An 18856-nucleotide genomic window follows, 5' to 3' on the forward strand; every position below is an offset into this window, starting at 1 on the left:
GAACATTTCAAAAGAATAAAAGCAACAGTAAAATCGGAAGAGTGTTCAAAAGTCTCAAAGTGTTGAAGAAAGGTTATAACAAAAGTATACAGCAGTATTGAAAAAGTGGGGCTGAACTAAATCTGTAACTATAGCAGATGCATAATGCTTGAAAACGATCAGGACATAGTAGTATATTTAATTAAGTGCATACTTATGGCAGGTATTGTTGTGTTATTAGGAGTCTGTCACATATGTATGGTCGTATTTAATGATTTGAAGAAGAGAATAGGAAAGCAGTCTGTACTTGTCTGTTGGTATTCTTGTTCAGGTGTGATATTATGAAACTGTAGCGTTACTGTTCATTTTAACCCTGTCCCCCCTGCATTATATTCTGGAGATGAGGCAATTACAATGACAGCATTTAACAAATTAAGAATGAATCCACATATATTTACGCTCCAAAAAGCAGCACATAACTGTAAACAGCCTATTTAAGGGCAACAGCTTTTTTGCAGTATATTTTTGTAAGAGGGGAAAGGGTTTTCATTTTTGGTAACATTCTTAGGCAATAGTTCAATTGTATGTTATTAAAAATGGATTCACATTAACGGTATTAAGTAATTAATTTAGAATTTTAATTTTGTTATGGGATTTATGTAATGATTCCTCAAACTTTTTTTTTTTTTTTTAACTCCAGTTATTACACCAGAAAGTAGCAACTTCCTGTTGGGAAGCCATGATTAGTCTGCCCACCTGGGATGTCATAGTGAGGAGGGGTTTTCCTTCTGTAGACTCCTTACTTGGTATCTCCTTCATCACCATGGCAACAGCCTTATCTGCAGACCTACAGCCTTTCCCCTACAACAGTGAAATCAACAATGACTTGTGTCAGGACAATTTGAAAGCTGTTACCAGTTCATATATTAAACTACTGTCTTCCCAAGGGCAGCTACATCATCATTTATATAGAAATATATCAGTATTAAACAAACACAAGTAGCTATATACATTTGAAACAGGGAACAGGGAACCAGGCCTACAGGGTCACTGATGTGAAACTGTTCAAAACCCTGTGCAGGCGAGTCAATCGCAGTTTCAGTCAGTGACTCTTATCTCTGACCTTGAGTCTGCTGTCATGAACCTGATCATTCAGAGCACTTCATTACTGCCAGTTATATCTGTTTTTCTTTTCCTTGAAAGAATGGGTATAAGTAGGTTGAAGACAGCGTCATTTTCATCGGCAGTTATGTTTTTAAAGGTTGTGCCCACCTTTCCCCATCTAATAGATCAACACCCACTGTGACCACAACTATATGCTTGTACAGTAGATCTACACAGACATGATTTATAGTAACGACAAACCCCTGCCGTCAGACACACTATGGGCCTTGCATTACAAAGTTGGCAAAAGTTTCTACTGATGATAAAACAAGCATTTGAGGTAAATATGCTGTAGCTATTCACAGTCTTTTATATATATATATATATAATATATATATATATATATATATATATATATATATATATATACACACACACACACACACACACACACACACTATATATATATATATATATATATATATATATATATATGTTTAAATCCAAGCTTTTAAACCAGGCCCGAGAGTGACAGGTGGACTAAGACACTAAAACAACATATATGTAATATTAATCATTTGCTGACATTTATGATTCGTCATTAATCTATCAGCAGGCATAAAGTACACACTGTATCATTACCTGTATTTTTACAGCACACTGTAATACTGCACTTACATATTCCATTCCATAAGTCATTCTTAACACCCCTCAAAGATACTGTTCTAAACTATCTACACATTTGTCACTGTCAGATTTGCCAGATTTGTTCTCAAAGTGCCACTAAATCCTGTGTGTCTGTGTCTATACAACATAGACTGGACTAATCCAGAAAATACAACACAGATTAATACCTTCATTTTGGGAAATGTCATTTATATTTGCTATAGCTTCACAACAATATACAGGTATTTTCAAAAATTCTATTTTATACACATTATATATAGATTTGTAATTTCATACCGAAGATATTTCTCCTGGTAAGCTCCATGACAAAACTGAGTTAATGCTGAGACATTACAGTTTTAAAAAAAAAAAAAATAACCAAGATACTACTACAAAAATGTGTTTAGGTTATTTTTTTTTAATTTTAAGCAAAAATAAACTATTATCAGTAAATATGAAGAGTAGTAATACAGTGGTACAAACATTGTAATTTGAAGAAGAAAAAAACCATACAAATGACTAATAAAACATCCTGCTAATACCAGACAACACCTTTACTAACGTGTTTATATTTATTAAAACATCAATACTAAATTGTGGCTGAAAGTATTTATATTGTCCTTTCAGGAAAAGCCCATGCCAATACTATACAGTATGTATCCTGAAAACAGTGTTTTCAATTTCGAGGTTAACTCATTGTATTACGTATAGGATTTCCATGCCTTACCTGGGAATAACAGCACCCGAAACAACACTTCTTACACTCTGATGTCCCTGCCTGAATTCCCCTTTTTAAAAAGAAAATCTGGATTTGCGATCCCAACTGATGCCGTGAGAGCATTCATGGAAACTAGGAGCCTAAATGGTATACAAACCCGAACTAAAGAACTAAAAAAACAGACTAAAAATGTTACTTCTTTTAAATGGTGGTGTTAGCATTTGTCCAAGATTTTTCATGTCGCACCGGACCAATTACACAAAGGAGAAATACCAACTCTGTGCTATAATGGTGCTATATGTCTTTTACTCACATAGCAGAACTGGCTTGTAGCACTGGCTTTATTATGCCCACGGGTGCACTTGCCAATAAGGCCTGACTGTGAATGAACACAATTTATGAACCACTGAATCAGGAAACAGTGAGCGAGTTCTGAATTGCACTATCCTCCTTCCATGTAAACCTAGTTAATGGTGTTACTTGCCTGCCATCTCACTTACCTTGTAAAACAAACCTACTCAAACTCCCTCTGTTACAAAAACAATCAAGTAGCACCACACAAGAAGTATGTCCTGCCTGCCACTCTAAACAGTATGTAAGTGATAACTACAGAGCTCACTGAGGATACGAGTGATCTGAGTGGATACAATCTGAGACTAGTCGAGGGTGTTGTTAGTGATGGAGACTGTTGTCTCAGAGTATGGTAGATGCCCACTGTAGTTACAGCTAATATATCGGAAGTTATTTGGTCTTTCTCTTTTAAGGTCCTAGATTTTAATAACAAAAAAGCTGCTCTCGCTTTGTGTAAACCGAATCAATCATTCAGCTTGGTGAAAGCCTGCTAACGCTATAGAACACTGGGGTATCTGTTCATTGAACTGCACGTGTTGTGTTATTGCAAGATAACAGGATTTGGAATCCCAATGGAAGTGAAAGACAGAGATTCCACTTGTCATTTAATGCTTTATAATGTATGACATATTTCATGTGTATCTTCGTGTGGCAGGAGCACCCTGAATACTGTAATGCGTTATCTGCAATTGGCATAAATAGAATGCTTTGTAGTGAAGCTGTGTGTCCACAGTATTTCCTGAGTTTCTTATCAAATTTACGTTGTTAAGTGTTTAAAGACTGTGAGTGATCTTAAAAGTTAGAACTGGTGTTTGGTTCTCTGGATAGTTTACACAGGCATTGTTCTAGGCAAAATTATTTCATACACTAAACTCATTTGTTACAGAAAAATCAACTGATCCTGAGAATCGTTTTAAATTTGTTGCTGCAAAAAAATGTGTACTTCTTTTTTCTATGTATCGATCTGAAGTCTTTGAAGAGAGTCTTGTCTTCAAAGTGAGTGATATCCTTCTTCACTCGACTTGGCAGACTGACTCAGACTCTTCCACTTCATACCCCCAAATGCAGTGAAGCAATTATTTAAACCTGCCTGGACCACAGGTTTGAAAACTGTATAATTTGGAACTTTAAAGTAAATATAGTATCCAATCTGCAAAGATTATTATTATTTCCCCCTTGATAGAGATAAATGTTGAAGCCAAGTAGGTGGAGCTCCACTCAAGATAAACAGTAGACATAGTTAGGTCAACATACAGGGAAAGGCAGACCTGACCTTAGTCATTTTGCAGCTCAATTAGGATGTTCAATTTAAATACGTTAAACCAGTATAGTAGGAGCCACCTAATCAGCATACTGATAATTGGTATTTCTGCTTAAATGGGAAATAACTCAGGAGAAGGTTCTTCCAATGATATTTATGATATTTAAATGGGGTGTTACTTTGTTTAGTTGGGATACAGTATTTTTAAATGATGAACAGAAATCGCTTTTCAGAGTAAGACTGGTTCGGATAGCGCAGTGTAGTGATTACATGAGTACGTGATTATGCTGCGACTTGCACTTCCATTTAATTAATACTTAACAACTTCAAATTTCTTACTTGGAAAATATGACTATCAGCACACCTCAATACAGTTGATCCCCAGTGCTACAGATACATAAGAAATGGAGGGTTTTCATTAGACTAACTCTGAAACATATTATTTGTACTGATTTAATACGTGAGTACTATATTAATGCATCTTCATTATGACGAATAATAATAATAAAACAAAACCAAACAAAAAGCAAGCAGATTCAAAAGAGTGTATATAGTAATATTCCCTGCACTGTTTTTGGATTTAAGTGGTGTGTTTTATTGAACAGTCAATTTATAAATGTGGATTTCAAGGTCCAATGTAATTTTGACATGGGAGCATAGGTAGCAATGTATTTATTTATTTATTTCAATATACCCTGCTTAATGGTGGGCTGACAAACAAGAATGTAGTAAAACCATTGCAGTGTGCTCTAGGTCTAGGGAAAGCTGAATGTCTCTCAATAACGTAAGTAGGTATTTCAGAAGAATGCAGGCATCTCAGCCACATGCACCATTCATTCTTTAAGCACACTCTGCTACACTCACCAGCCCTAAGAGATAGGGTAAGAATACATCAGTATAGGGCTATTTATAGTCAAGTTACTAGAAACATGAGACTTTTAAGTCATTAAAGGCAGGCCCACTGGTAAAGCAATTGCAGCTGGGCTCTTGCTCACAAAACCTGAGCTCACAAGCACATTTTCATGAGTTAAAACAGGTGTGTTATTCATGCAGCTTGTTTTGGTATTCAAAAATAACATTGCTAGCAACTTTACCACCAGTTTATTAATATGTTTAATCGGTGGGCTATGAATGGAGCTCTACGGATTTAAAGTTGTTGCTGATTCATGATATTTAATCACTCCCTGTGCTGATGGTCAATGTATAGTGTAGCACCAAACAGCAAACAGTTAGCTACCACTGAAGTTATAAGCCGGATTCTCAGATATGTCATTTCCCTTGAACTTGCTTTCTCATTATAACTCAGAAAACATATAACACAGTCCTATAACTATGGTTCCTGTCGACCGTCTCATAATGAGGGAGTTCTGTAATAATGATAGGGCACCAGAGGCTTCCTTATTCTTGCTTTGCTGTGCATAAAATGATGGGATATTAACATACTTCCAACTGTGATTTTAAATGTAAGTTAGGGGGGACCAAAAGGGCTTATTATATTCTGTATAAAAGGATTGCTTAAATAACTCTGCTACAAAATAGCATCCTAGCTAAGGCAATATTCTTAAATGCATTTAACATTTTAAAGGGAAAAGCAGAAAACGAAGCATTGGCTTGAATAATATCCAAATAGCTGGGCAAAATATGTGTTTGCAACAAGGGACAACTGTATTCTGACTTTGACAACTGGATGTTTTAATCAGATCATTTTTTCAGGATAACATTTAAAACACAGACAAGCTATAGTAGTAATAAATCCACAAAATCCTTGCATTTGCAAAAAATGCTCCCAAAAATCACTGCCTGTCCTAATATAATATAAATAAATAAATCAATAAATACAGTGTTATTTGGCTGTGGAGGATGGGTGGTTTCCTTCTTTATAGCCAGCAACTGGGACAATGATACAATGGAGAAACAAACATTGCAACTTCACTGAGATACGACATATGGCATCCCTCTGAGCCACAATTTCGGTACAGTACAGAAAGAGATGGCTTCCCAAGGATCTGTCACTATAAAGATGATCCTTCCTCAACAGCACAGCGCCCCCCTGTTGGGAGAATACAGGCTGTTGAAGTCTCACTCCATTCTTGTTATGCTTCTACCCGTTCTCAATTATACTCTGCAGGCAGTCTCATAGGTTGTGTCGAGGGGGGGGGTTCTGTCTTCTACTTTTGAGCTATTAAATGCTATTTCAAAGGCTAAGAACTATCCTGATAACATGCAACAAAAGTAAATAAACGGCTTTTCATAAATGTTTAGCTCAGGAGTTTAGAGTAGGTTTTGATGAAATAAATAAAGTCTGATGTTCATTAAAGACAATGGGCCCGATCTTCAATCTTCGTGCAATCCCCTCGCTAAATTTGTGCCTCGCAAAAAAATAGTGCTTTGGCACAAAATGAGAGATATTCCAAAACGACATAAAGCAGTTGTGAGACATTGGAATATAGCAGTTTTTTGAGCAATTTGCAAATCTGTTTGTGCCTCACAAAATCGTCTGCACACAACAGCCAAGCAAGAATGCAGAATGATGGACAGTCACCATTAGTAATGGCATTACCCCGACAAGCTGCTATCATTGGTGTCGCCACAGTATGTACCGATATGACAGCAGACGAGACCACACAATATATCGTGCACACATACATACAGGACCATTCAAATACACAATTGGCTCCATAGCTAGGCACCGAGTTATCAAATTAATGAACTGATAACACTACTGGTTTATTGAATACAGACACTATTGTATCACAAGGAAATACTATATAGGTTTCTTTAAAGGCCAGCTGATCCGACATAGCTGTATGTTTTTGAAGTAGAATAAAAAAAGTCTTTGGATAGTGTCTGTTTTTTTTTTTTTTCTGAATGATTTTTTTTTATAGTAGAGCCGTGACAAAGTCTGCAATGGTAGCTCACTCTCTGATTTGTAAATGTAACAAGTTCATTCACCTGCAAAGTAAACATCAATCAAGCATTTTTATATACACAATACACAGAAATGCATTATGTTATTCATTCTTCTTACCCATTTGAACATCATGATTAAGCCCAGTTTGTAAGTTGTCGCCAGAATGGATTTTTTTCATTATGACATTTCTTTTTGTAAGAATAAGAATTAATCCTAAATATGCTCCTAAAATGTTAATTGTAGCCTACTATGATTTCTCAATAAATTAAAAGTCTCTGTACAATTAAAAACATCGGCATTCACCAGACTGGAGAGCTGCATAAAAATGGCCAGAAATTACAGTTAACAGAACTGTTGGTCCCACCTTAGCTAACTTATGATTGGACTGCTGCAGAGAAAATACAGGTCTTTGATTGGTTGATTGTATCACTGGTCTGGCTTTAGGGAAATGTTAGCATGCCTTTCACAGCAAGAGTGCCCGGACGGTGATTGGCTCTCTGAAGTGCAGCTGCCCACCCCTACACCCATAATACGCAGCAACCTATGGAATAGTCAAATAAAGCAACGGACTACAAGATGGGTGTATGACATATTTAAACAATTAATTTACAGATGTGTGACAACACACAGCAAAGATAACAGGCAGACCCCCCTCCCCTCTTCATCCTTCTCTCAATCTTCGTTTCCATACTTTAATGGTACACGTTGGATGACGATATGCCTGTGGAGCAGTGAAGAACACATATAACTGTCAGTGATAAAACACATAACTGATCCACCCACCCAGTAGGTGCGGATGGTGGGGGGGTTGGGGTTCTGTACCATTGTACGTTCAACACTGCATTGCAGTTGATTCGAATATCATCAATATCGTAACATAACACGGACAAGCAAGTTGATCAGAAAACCATTGAAGCGTATTGAGCACAGCTTAATGTTCATCCCCCTCCCTGTAATGCATACTTAACGGGCTCCATCTGTGTCTGGCTGTGGTGTGCCATACTCTCATTGGCAATTACGATGACACCTAAACACTAAACAATTTGTCCTTCACATGGTACCAAGGTCTGCATGTGACGCTGCTTCTGCCTGGGTCGGGGTGTTGGGGGAGCTGCAGCCCCCCCCATACTTTGTATAGGTACTCAACTCCAGAGTGGACTGTTACTCCAACAGTATTTGAGCCAGTGGTGCGCAGTTATTGGAAATAGCGCATCGCAATTATCACGCAGATATTGGTATATTCAGACGAACTCGGGCTTTTGCCTAATTCAAATTTGATTGCGCCTTGTGCATATTGAATGTCCACCTAGAATACATTTGCATCACATGTTTCTAATTACTGATGCATTACCATATGCTAATAGGACCGTATTAAAGGAACAGAACAGGCATCTGCACAACAAGGAAGGCAGTGTGCTGGACAGAGGTGAGTGCATGTTTCCACACTTGTCTGTTGGGCATGGGAATACGCTATAAATGTCACTATGACATGAACATGCTTTATATGTTATTATGGAAACAAAAAAAGAGACTTATTGCTTGTATGTTTTTGCCGCAAATTGACTATGGTGATGCAGTATATAGGTTTGCATCACCATCAACTTTAGGTAAACTGGACTCACTATATCATGCAGCATTGACGTACAATACAAATACAAGATTTAATACTCATTATTGTATATTATACCATTTGGTAGGCTGGACTTCTTTAGCTTTACGCAGGTTGAAGCATTGATAAATTCTGGTATATAAGGCTATTCATTGTGAATGACCCTCTTATTTAAATGAATACCTGGTAGTCTAGAAGGGCTAGTATTCTGATAGTATCCTAATACTAAGTGGGTATTCGGTATCACGTTTTTCGGAATACTGGTATCCAGAATACGGACTTATTCATTCAGAATACCCTGTTTACAAGCCATAGAATAGCTATTCAAATTTCCAACTATTCCAAATACAGCTGGAATCCTGATAGAACAGGACAACTGGAACAGGTGCCCAGATAGCAATATGGGTGCAGTCAATTGCACCTACCACACACAGCAGATGCGCGACCTTATAAAAACCCCACATTATCTCTACGGTTATGAACCTGTCGAGGTGGCAGGACACGGCTGACTGGGTGATCCCCACTGTATAACCTGCTACCTTCTGGAAGGTCCCGGTAGCCAGGATACACATACAGAGAGACACTATCAATTGCTCAGACAAGGCATGACTGTGCAGGTTTGTTCTGGCCAGGTCATCATGCAGCATGTGGCATAGATGAGTCAGCATGTCTCGGTCGAGACGATACCTGGACACGACTTGTTCATTACTGAGCTCCTCATATGTGTGCCGAGTCCGGTACACCCGTTCAGCATATCTTTGTCTATATCGGGGTTGCTGTTGCTGTGTGTGCCTTGCATCATTCACATCCAGATGTCAACGGACATGCTGCTTGCTACCCACATTTCCCATTGTTGCCTGTTTGTATTCAGTGCTGGAATGGTAGTGTGCACGGCCTTGAAATTGCTTCACTTGGTAATGAAATGTGAAGAGGTTTGAATTTTGATATGTTCCCACAGGAATATAAATGCATGAACCATGCTCGGATCAAGCGACATGAGCTTAAAGGCAAGTGTGAAGCAAGAATTCGGCATGACAAAGATAGCAAAGAGCTTTGCATGCTCTGAACAGTAAATTGTAAGGGTTATGTTTGGATGGTGCAAAGATTGCAGGGATCACACAAGAAATGTGATAGACTCTGAACTATTGTGTATATGATGCAAGTCTTGTATAAGGCATGCATGATATATTTCCTTATTGTGTGGTTTACTTGATGCCATGAGCAGGTGCTGCGATGTTTGGCCTTAGCACTGGAAGGGAAGTGTAACACAAGCAATAAGTTGCCACCAGTTCCAAAGAAAAACATTACACACAAAACACAACATTCCTCCGCTCAGGAGAGCAACTGCCAAGAAAAGGTGTTAAAACCAAGCCTCGCCCAGGTCAACTGGAAGCTGCTAGAAACTGGAAAATGCTGGTCAACGGCTTATTTTTCCACCTGAGATTTCCACCACTAACCTTCGACCAGATATTGTCTTGTGGTCTGGATCAACAAGCCTTGTTCCTGGCAGAGTTAACAATGCCATGGGAGGATGCTGTAGATGAAGCGTATGACAGGAAGAAACTGCGGTTGGCTCAACTAAGAGTGTGGATGAAGAGTGTGGGTTTACACAGTGGAGGCGAGTTGTCGAGGATTTGTGGCACACTCTACAACACAGTTTCTCAGAGACGTCGGACTCAGTGGCCAAGAGTTGCACAGTGAAAAACTTATCTGAAGCAGCAGAGAGGAGCAGCAACTCATGCACAATAGAAAGAAACGCTGATGTACGGGTAAGTAAGCTGGGTTGAGTTGAGTGGGGTACGGAGGGGGGTGATGCTGGGACACCAGAGTCACAGTCAAGCCCTCTTGAGGTGTCATGGGCTAGTCAACGAAACACAGAGGATGGAAGGTGCCCACTTGAAGACCCCAGAGATGTACCCTACTTAGCTCAATCCAGACAGTTGTCATGCTGATACGCTGGGGAGACCCCACTGTGGTTGATCCCTGGACCCAGCATCGCAGCCGATGTGGGTGCTCATGCGCTGGGGAGTTAAAATAAGCTGATCCCTGGAGCCAGCATTACACTTCAGCCATCAGCACCAGCAAGAAGGATATCTACATCAACAGATGGAAGGAAACGCAAATGGATGGAGATGCAGACAAATCACATTATTTTACTGTAAAGCTATGTCTTAGTTGGTGCTTATTTTGGTGAGACTCGAGTTCAAATCAGCATGAAGTTTTAACATTTACTCTCATGTAATGGAAATCATGACCCTTGCATAATTCTTGCATTGGACTCATGGTGTTGCACATCTTGCTTGATCCTTATTCTTGAAATGAGCTGAGTTTAAGACAATCCTCTGTTGAATTAAAAGTGTATTTGCCACTCATTGGTTATCTTGGAATATTAATTCTAATAAAGGTGAATCATCCTATTACCCCACAGTTACCATGACAAAGAATTAGTCATTAACTTTATTTAAAAAACAAACATCAAGGCTTTCTTGGAGTTTTCATTGCAGACTTGTGGCTCAGTTTAATTGGCGTGTGAGGCACATACAAGCTGTGCTGCAATAAACACACATCTAAAATGGTTAACTAGACAAGAATGCATTGGAAATAGCTACTCCAAGCACCTCTGCTGAGACATGCATCATATGAGTTTCAAAAACCTGTGTGAACAAAAATATTTCTAATTACATTGTATTAACAACACAGCACTGCTGGGAGTAAAAAGAATGTGACAACAACAACAAAACCAAAAGCATGAATAAATAAGATTAGTTATTTATTACATTTTTTTGCAGGCTGATTTGTACTATTAACTGGTTCACTTTATCTTATCCAAGTAAATGCAGTCACAATACAGTTTATACAGTTTAGCACCACAAAAACTATTTGGATTAAGCTGGTGAACAAACATTTACAGTAGGTGCAGTAACACAATATCTGCTATAGGCCTCACACACTCCACTCTGTATTATCTATTTTAACCCTGAAATATCTATGCAGCATAAAAACTGGCGGCTCAGTTTACTCTCGCTGGATAAATGCATCTACTAGGAAATGCCAGACAGAGATTAACAAAGCACATAAACACATTTTAGCTAAAATCCTTCAAATAGAGTAACGATATTTTTAAAAGTGCGTCAGGAAAATCAGACCTGTGCCGATAGCATGAATATAGAAAAATGCAGCCTGTTTTGCTGGTGTATTTCTAATGGCTAAAAGATTGCTTCTAGCAGAGTATTGTATTGTTCCCACAAGCAAACTTTGTTATTCAAAGAGATTACAAAACAAGAGTTAAAAAAAAAAATACACATTTAAAAAATAATGTTTGGAAACTATCATGTATTTGAATTGGATTGAAAAGCTACATATTAAAAAAAAAAACACAAAAAAACCCCAAACAATTTCTGTATAGGAAAAGCAGAATTTGCCCCTCACAGGTGATTTCAGTGTGACAGGTCTGAACAAGCCTGAACAACCTGTTTTAATCAGCAGTCTGGACAAAAACTGTGCCTCCTTAGAGGGAATGTTTTTCTCCCAAGAGGATAAGGAAATCCTTTTTATTTATTTATTTATTTATTTATTTTTACTGTACTCCTGCAGTATAACTGAAATGACTGAGCCCAAGGACTCCATGCTTAAAGGACCAGTGCATGTATAGTGGCATTTTAATATCTCAGACTGCTCTCAGCACAAATCTGTGGATTGTTTCACTCATTATTAATATTTTATGTTTGTCTTCAATGATTTTTAATCGGTTTGCCTTCTAAGGTTTTTTTTTTAAAACATTCAAAATCATCAGTACAGAGTATAACAGAAGAACAACCCAGCAATGTGTACAATGTAGCAGCATGGTTTATTTTGTGTTACCATGGTAGCCTACAGCAGCTAAAGTAAAAAGAAAGTGCCCTAGGTATTCATTTGATTTTACTGCTGTACAGTATACTGTATCAGCCCTCTGTATAGATTTATATTTTTTTACATAATATAATTGTAGCCTACCCAAACACATTAGTTTTATTTCAGCACAATGATTTATACATTTAAAATACATTGAGCACTATAGACGTCTGTGTGTGCAATTTTATTGTATTTTTTTAAAACCCAACACCTCCTTATGTCAGAAAAACATGTCTGGTTTAGCAAGGGGCTAGTGTATGATTATGAAAAGCTTTTTGATAGAAACACATTTTTTATTTGGGGGTGAAAGTGGGGGCCCCACTATAGAATCTGATGCCTTTTATTATTTACTCGAAATAATTTTCATTTCTTACTGAACTGTATTTAATGATCCAAAGTGTTTAACTGAATTTGGAACTAACGTTAAATGTTATAATATATATATATTATATATATATATATATATATATAATATATTATATATTATATATATATATTATATATATTATATAAAAAAAAAAATTAAAAAAAACTACATGCAAACCAGTCAAATAGGATTTGGAGGTTGTGGCTGAAACTTCTATATACAGTTGACTGTCTAGACATTAATCATAAATTAGTACTTTTGGGAAATGTGACTTACTTGGGTAAAAACACACACACACACCATGGGGGAATTGAGCTCACTGCCTGCATGAGAGAAAATGGAGATCAGCTAGTGCTGCGGTGCCTCTTAATCTCAAGTGACATGCAGGGGAGGCATGCTGAGGAAGTTAACTCTGAAGAATACGGTACAAAGGAGGTGCAAATAACAACCACACAGCTCACAAACCTCAGTGGACACATGGCGAGTTACAGTAACACTAGCTACAGTAATTTAAGATTAGTGGTCATCGGGCTTGATGAAACCAGGCATTATAAGTATCTTTCAAGGCTGTTTCAACCAAGCTTGATAGAGCATCTCGGTGTATGCACTGTACTGCAGTGTTCCTTGTTTTTCTTTTTTATGGAAATACTCCAGAGGATACAACAGTATGTATTGCCTGTGATGTTGAAAAAGTGTTCAACACTCATGTCTCAGGCATGCTCAGGTGTGTTTGCAAGAACAAGGATGACAATTTGAGGGTGACATAAAAATAACATTCCTTATGCTGACTTTTGGCACACACAGTGCTCTGTATTGTTCAGTTTTTTTTTTTTTTTGGTAATCATTCTTTCATAACTTTTAACACAACTAAGATATTATAAAATACTAAAAAGTAACACCTCTTATAGCATAATGACCTTTGTCCCACCCTGTACTGCAAATTGATGTTGCATGTTAAATAATATTAACACTAGACAAGTGTTTCAAGGCATGCTGTCTTTTGTGTTATAAAAATGTAATATTTATTTTATGTATTGATTTAGAATTTGAGTAAAAGTTTTAGTAACACTAGTTTAGGGATCCATTAAAAATCGTTTTAAACCATATATAAACATGTTATTAATTATGTGATTAATATTCATCGATTATGATTAGAAATAATAACAATGAATGGAAATACATTTTTTAAATATATATTTTTTAAATGTTATAAAAATATTCTAAGATATACCGTATTCCAATTTGGCACCGCAGCGTTTATTTTAAACTGATCAAAATGACTGCGGCAGAGGGCAGCCATTATACAAGGGCGAACTTTATTAATAATACTAAGATTTTCAAACGCTGCAATATTTTATTACATGATTTATCACATTTTAGAAGTATCACGGTTGCTTATTTTCTGTAATACGGCAGCCTACCTGTATGAAGCAGCGTGTGGCTAACCTACTTTGACTACAGTTACATTTCGAGGTGACAGTTACTGAGAGCCTATTAGGTGGGAGTTGGAAGGTCAGGGAGTACTGTACCAGCGAATCAGGAGTGTGTATTGGTTGTTAATGGGCGGGCAATGCTGGTGTGGCAATTAAATCCAATTTTTCTCACTGTAACTTGCTTGTTTGTAATTTCTCTGCATGAGAAACCAAAACTAAATCGTCTCATAGATAGTAAGCACATTGTTTTTATTTGTACGGGAATTACAATTGAACTAAAAATAAAACAACAAAACCACCTCTAAGAACTTCAGGACTGCTGTTCTGTATGTAGTTTATCTTGCATTTTCTTTCAAAACTGTACTACCAGAAAATAAAATGTGCTTACTGTGTGTGTGTACATTAGTTTGTAATTTACTTGCTAGATTGAGGCTCCCGTCTCTTCAGGGGCATTACATGTACATAGTCAGTGTTGTGCATTTATTTGTACACTGTTTTTAGTAGGGGAGAAAAAAATACCTTCATGCTTCTTTATTGCTCGCAGTGTTTATTCGAGGGTGGCCTCTATTATAAAGCTGATGTATGACTTCAGCGTCAATACGAGGGCGTCTTTAATTCAAGGGTGGCGCCAAATTGAATTAATACAGTATTAAGAATTGCAGGTTTCAAGTATCGAGCAGTTAGTGCTTTTTTTTTTTAATAATACTTGTGATTTTAATATGGTTACATTTTCCTATTGCACAGCCATTAATTGTTTGTTTAACATGTAACTAAACTAACAGACACTGTAACTTTAACTGTAAAAGTAGAAACATGAATGTATCTAGCTATCTAGGAGTTGAGAGGGTTACCATAACCACGAACAAAAAAAAAAAAAAGAAAATTGTTACACAGTGTAATACATTATTCTCTGACGTCTTCTGGTCACTTACACCTTGTTAATGTGTAGGATGATTCCTATGTTTGTTGTTAGCCACCCAAGCTGAGTTTCAAAGTGTGGAGCAGCAGGTCACATTTACACTTATATAACCAAAAAAAAGCTGTGTTGTATCCAAGGAAACAGCATTGTGTCAGCGATTATTAGCTACTGGTCTGTATCATTTAAAGTTTAATGACCCAAAGTTCACACCAAAATCAGCCTTTAATTATTTGTTGCAATTCAAAAGCTGCATACTAAAATTGTATTGTATACTGGGGATAAAATTGTATTGTACACTGGAGATAAAATTGTGTTGTATACTGGAGATCAAATTGTGTTGTATACTGGAGACAAAACTGACAGCATTTGTTTAAGAAAAATAAATAAATTATAATAATCGGCTTCTGCCTAAACATATTTAAATTATTGCGGCATAGCAACGGTAAATAAATAAATCATACATACAATGCGCCCCACTTAGCCAGTGAGCGCAGTACAATAGTAGTAATTAGAGCTGGTATGGTGTTAACTGGGAGCCGTCCTCATGGAGGAGATGTGCTGTATCCATAACTGAAAGCAGCTGGCTTCAGGTCCACACTCAGTTCAACATAGACTTTGCAACACGAGTAATTGGATAGTCGCGCAAACTAGGAGCCTATGCTGTCACATTGCCTCAGGGATTTACCTTGTACATGTCAAAGCCAAGATTATTCTAACTAGGTGTATACCACATTCACCAGCTGCCTTTCTCACTGTAAATCTAACACTGGCCATTTCAACGCAAAGGCTTAGGAAAACAAACCGATGACTTGAACTCATCAACTTATTTTCTGAACATAGCATAAGAGGTTAAAACAACCTAAACAAAATACAAAACTGGGAAAATGGATTACCTGATTATCCATTATCAATAATCCAGCGACATGATCTAACTAACTATTTTGTAATTTTCTACTATGAAAGTGGTGTTGTAAAATATTGTTGTAAAATATAAATGACTTTCTAAAGTGACTTAGGCAAAGCTTCCTTGTGAGATTTAGTCTCAGTGGTGCGTGATTTCTTGGCAGCTCGCTGCGGGATAACAATGCTGGAGACCTGGACATGTAATGTTCTTGAGGGCACCTGTAAGGCAGGTGGCCAGGGTGCTTCCTTCATTATATCCTAACCTCAGTCTCTGCAGGTCACTGTCAACTGCATTCAGTCTTACATTCCTGCTTCCACTGCTTTCTGTTCATTCAGCATCCTCTTGGCTGGGACTGCTGAATCCAGAGACAAAACCTCTTAGATAGCCATAGCCATGAGGCAACGAGAACTTACTTTATTAATAGCTGACTGAAATTTCTATCCAGCTCCGTTTTCACTGCTTACTGTACTCATAAAATAAATGAATAAATAAATTAATTAAAAATAAAAAAATATATATCACGGTTGATCTTCCTTCTCATTAAGCAAAAATGTAATAACTTCCACCTCCAAAGCTGTATATCTGATTTGTTTGAACCATTTTGTTCAAGAACAGAAATTAAGTTAGGCAACCCTGCCTGCTCAGTTACCTTGCAATGCCTTTTCTAACTATTCTTTTAACTGAACACACTTGCTGAGGGAGAGAGCAGTTATTGGAACAGCATGTTAATTGAGAAGGGTATGTTGCGAGCCTGAAGGTTGACTAGAACACTGTACCTGCCATTCCTTAGTGAACTGTTGCGTCTTCAGAATAAATCTACTTATTTGGCTTGCTAGATATGAGGAATGAACACCTTTGGGCTTAAAGTGCCACCCTATGCTGTACTGTATTTTGAATTGGTTCTGTCTACAGTATATTGTCTTTTCCTCCAGTGCCTAAGCTAATTTAGATTCCCTGACGCCTCATATGTTCTCCTTCACGCATTATAACCACAAAGTGACACAATCAAACCTTTGCTGTACAGGACTTTCTAAAAACAACACAGCTTGCTTTTTAAAAACTGCTATTAAATATAAAAGTAATTTGTGCCTTCCAGCTCATGCATGTAGCTAGCAGACATAACTACTAGGGTTATATTTATTGATATATTGTGCTGTGAACCGGCAGGGTCTATATGGGACCCTTTCAATTTCATTATAACTCTATACTTGGGTTTACTAAAAAAAGATTTCTAACCTTAACAAGCTCTCAGTTCTAAATCTCTCCCCTACATATTTTATACGTTCTTTAATTCACACAAACACACTATCTTGTTTGTTTTTTAATCTAAATTGTTCAGAAAGAAGATGCAAATGTTTTATTTGGGGTACAGCGATATAATAATCCCATAAAATATGATCATACTTGTTTGAAAAGTTTGAATTCACAACAGCAATATTTAATTCACCATATTCATAACTGGGGATTCTAATCTAAGACTCCATGCTTTATCTAGCTTTTATCACAGTTGGTTTTGTTTTACCATATTTTAATTATTTTGTGTCCGGGAGATTGATAAATACAGTACCACATATTAAGGCAAGCACAGAAATACTACAACTTCCAAACTAGCTGTGAAGCAGAGCTTCCCTTAAACATGCCATATCCTATTGGAAATAATAGTATCAGTAGGCGTTCATCTAAGAAATGAAATTCAAACAAGCCTACGTCAAAATTGCATATGTCAAATCCGAGACTCTGAGTGTTTGATGTATATTAAATGAAGCTGAAAATGGTTTTAAAATTATTTTAGGATAAGACATTATAGTTAAATGTTTGTCAGAAATAATGATTGATAATGTAATGAAATGCTACCGTGCATGTGCTATGCAGACCATTAATTATATTTGTAAGGCTTTACATGAAATAGAAAATCTCAGTTTGAAAATATAAGAAGCTCAACGGCAGTCACTCCTCTGTTTCCCGACATAATGTGTTGGTCTTGGGGTCTACTGACTGGATCCAGGCTGAATCCTGAAAGCTACCACGTCACTTCATGCACACCCCAGAATAGGCAATTAAAGAGAAGAACAGGAGTGAATTTATATACAGTATAAGCATTGCCTGGTTGACAAATAATTAGTGTATTCCTGAGGTTTACCACGTGATGGTGCTTGATTACTGCATAACTGCATTGGTATAATTACATTTAGCAGTATAACTTAATTTGGGTTGAAGTCGTATTGTTATTGCGTAATGCATGCCTATCTGTCTTCTGATTGGCTGAAACAACATTAAGAATTGTATAAATTTGGATGTACAACTTTGAGTGGGATGTGTATATGGCAGTCTGGGGGTGTGATCTGACTCAAGTGCTTATTATATAAATTTCCACTCGTCCTACAACATGACTGGAATGTGGAGGGCAGGATAGATTCCATTCAATTATTACTTAACATGAATGTGAACCCATTGAGATCTACATCTCATTTTCAATTTGGCAGATGGCCTCAGCAAAACTGTATTATCTGCTCCCTTGACTTGTGGTTGACCTCCAAATTACCAGACATTGAAACGTTGTCCTTATATTTATACAGATTACGAAGGTGTCACTTTCAATCTAATTTGCATAGCTACATTCTCTTTTTAAGAGCCAAACTAATCAAATTGATGACTTGAAGGTGACAAGCAATTTGTCTTGAAATGTCAGGGAAAGATTCCCATTAAACCAAGCCAATGTCATACTGCTGACATTTATAGAATG

At 37.1% G+C, this 18856-nt stretch overlaps 1 protein-coding gene across 1 annotated transcript in view; it reads right to left on the reverse strand.

Annotated features, from left to right (window-relative positions):
• Window positions 1-18856, reverse strand: part of LOC121323479 (PEX5-related protein-like) — an 80714-nt gene that overhangs the window by 44953 nt on the left and 16905 nt on the right. The window contains exon 2 of the mRNA XM_041264563.1: window positions 736-840. Coding sequence (XP_041120497.1) covers window positions 736-840 — 105 coding nt within the window. The remainder of the gene's footprint in view (window positions 1-735; window positions 841-18856) is intronic.

This window comes from Polyodon spathula, chromosome 11, assembly GCF_017654505.1.
Source record: "Polyodon spathula isolate WHYD16114869_AA chromosome 11, ASM1765450v1, whole genome shotgun sequence".
Taxonomy (NCBI): Eukaryota; Metazoa; Chordata; class Actinopteri; order Acipenseriformes; family Polyodontidae; genus Polyodon; species Polyodon spathula.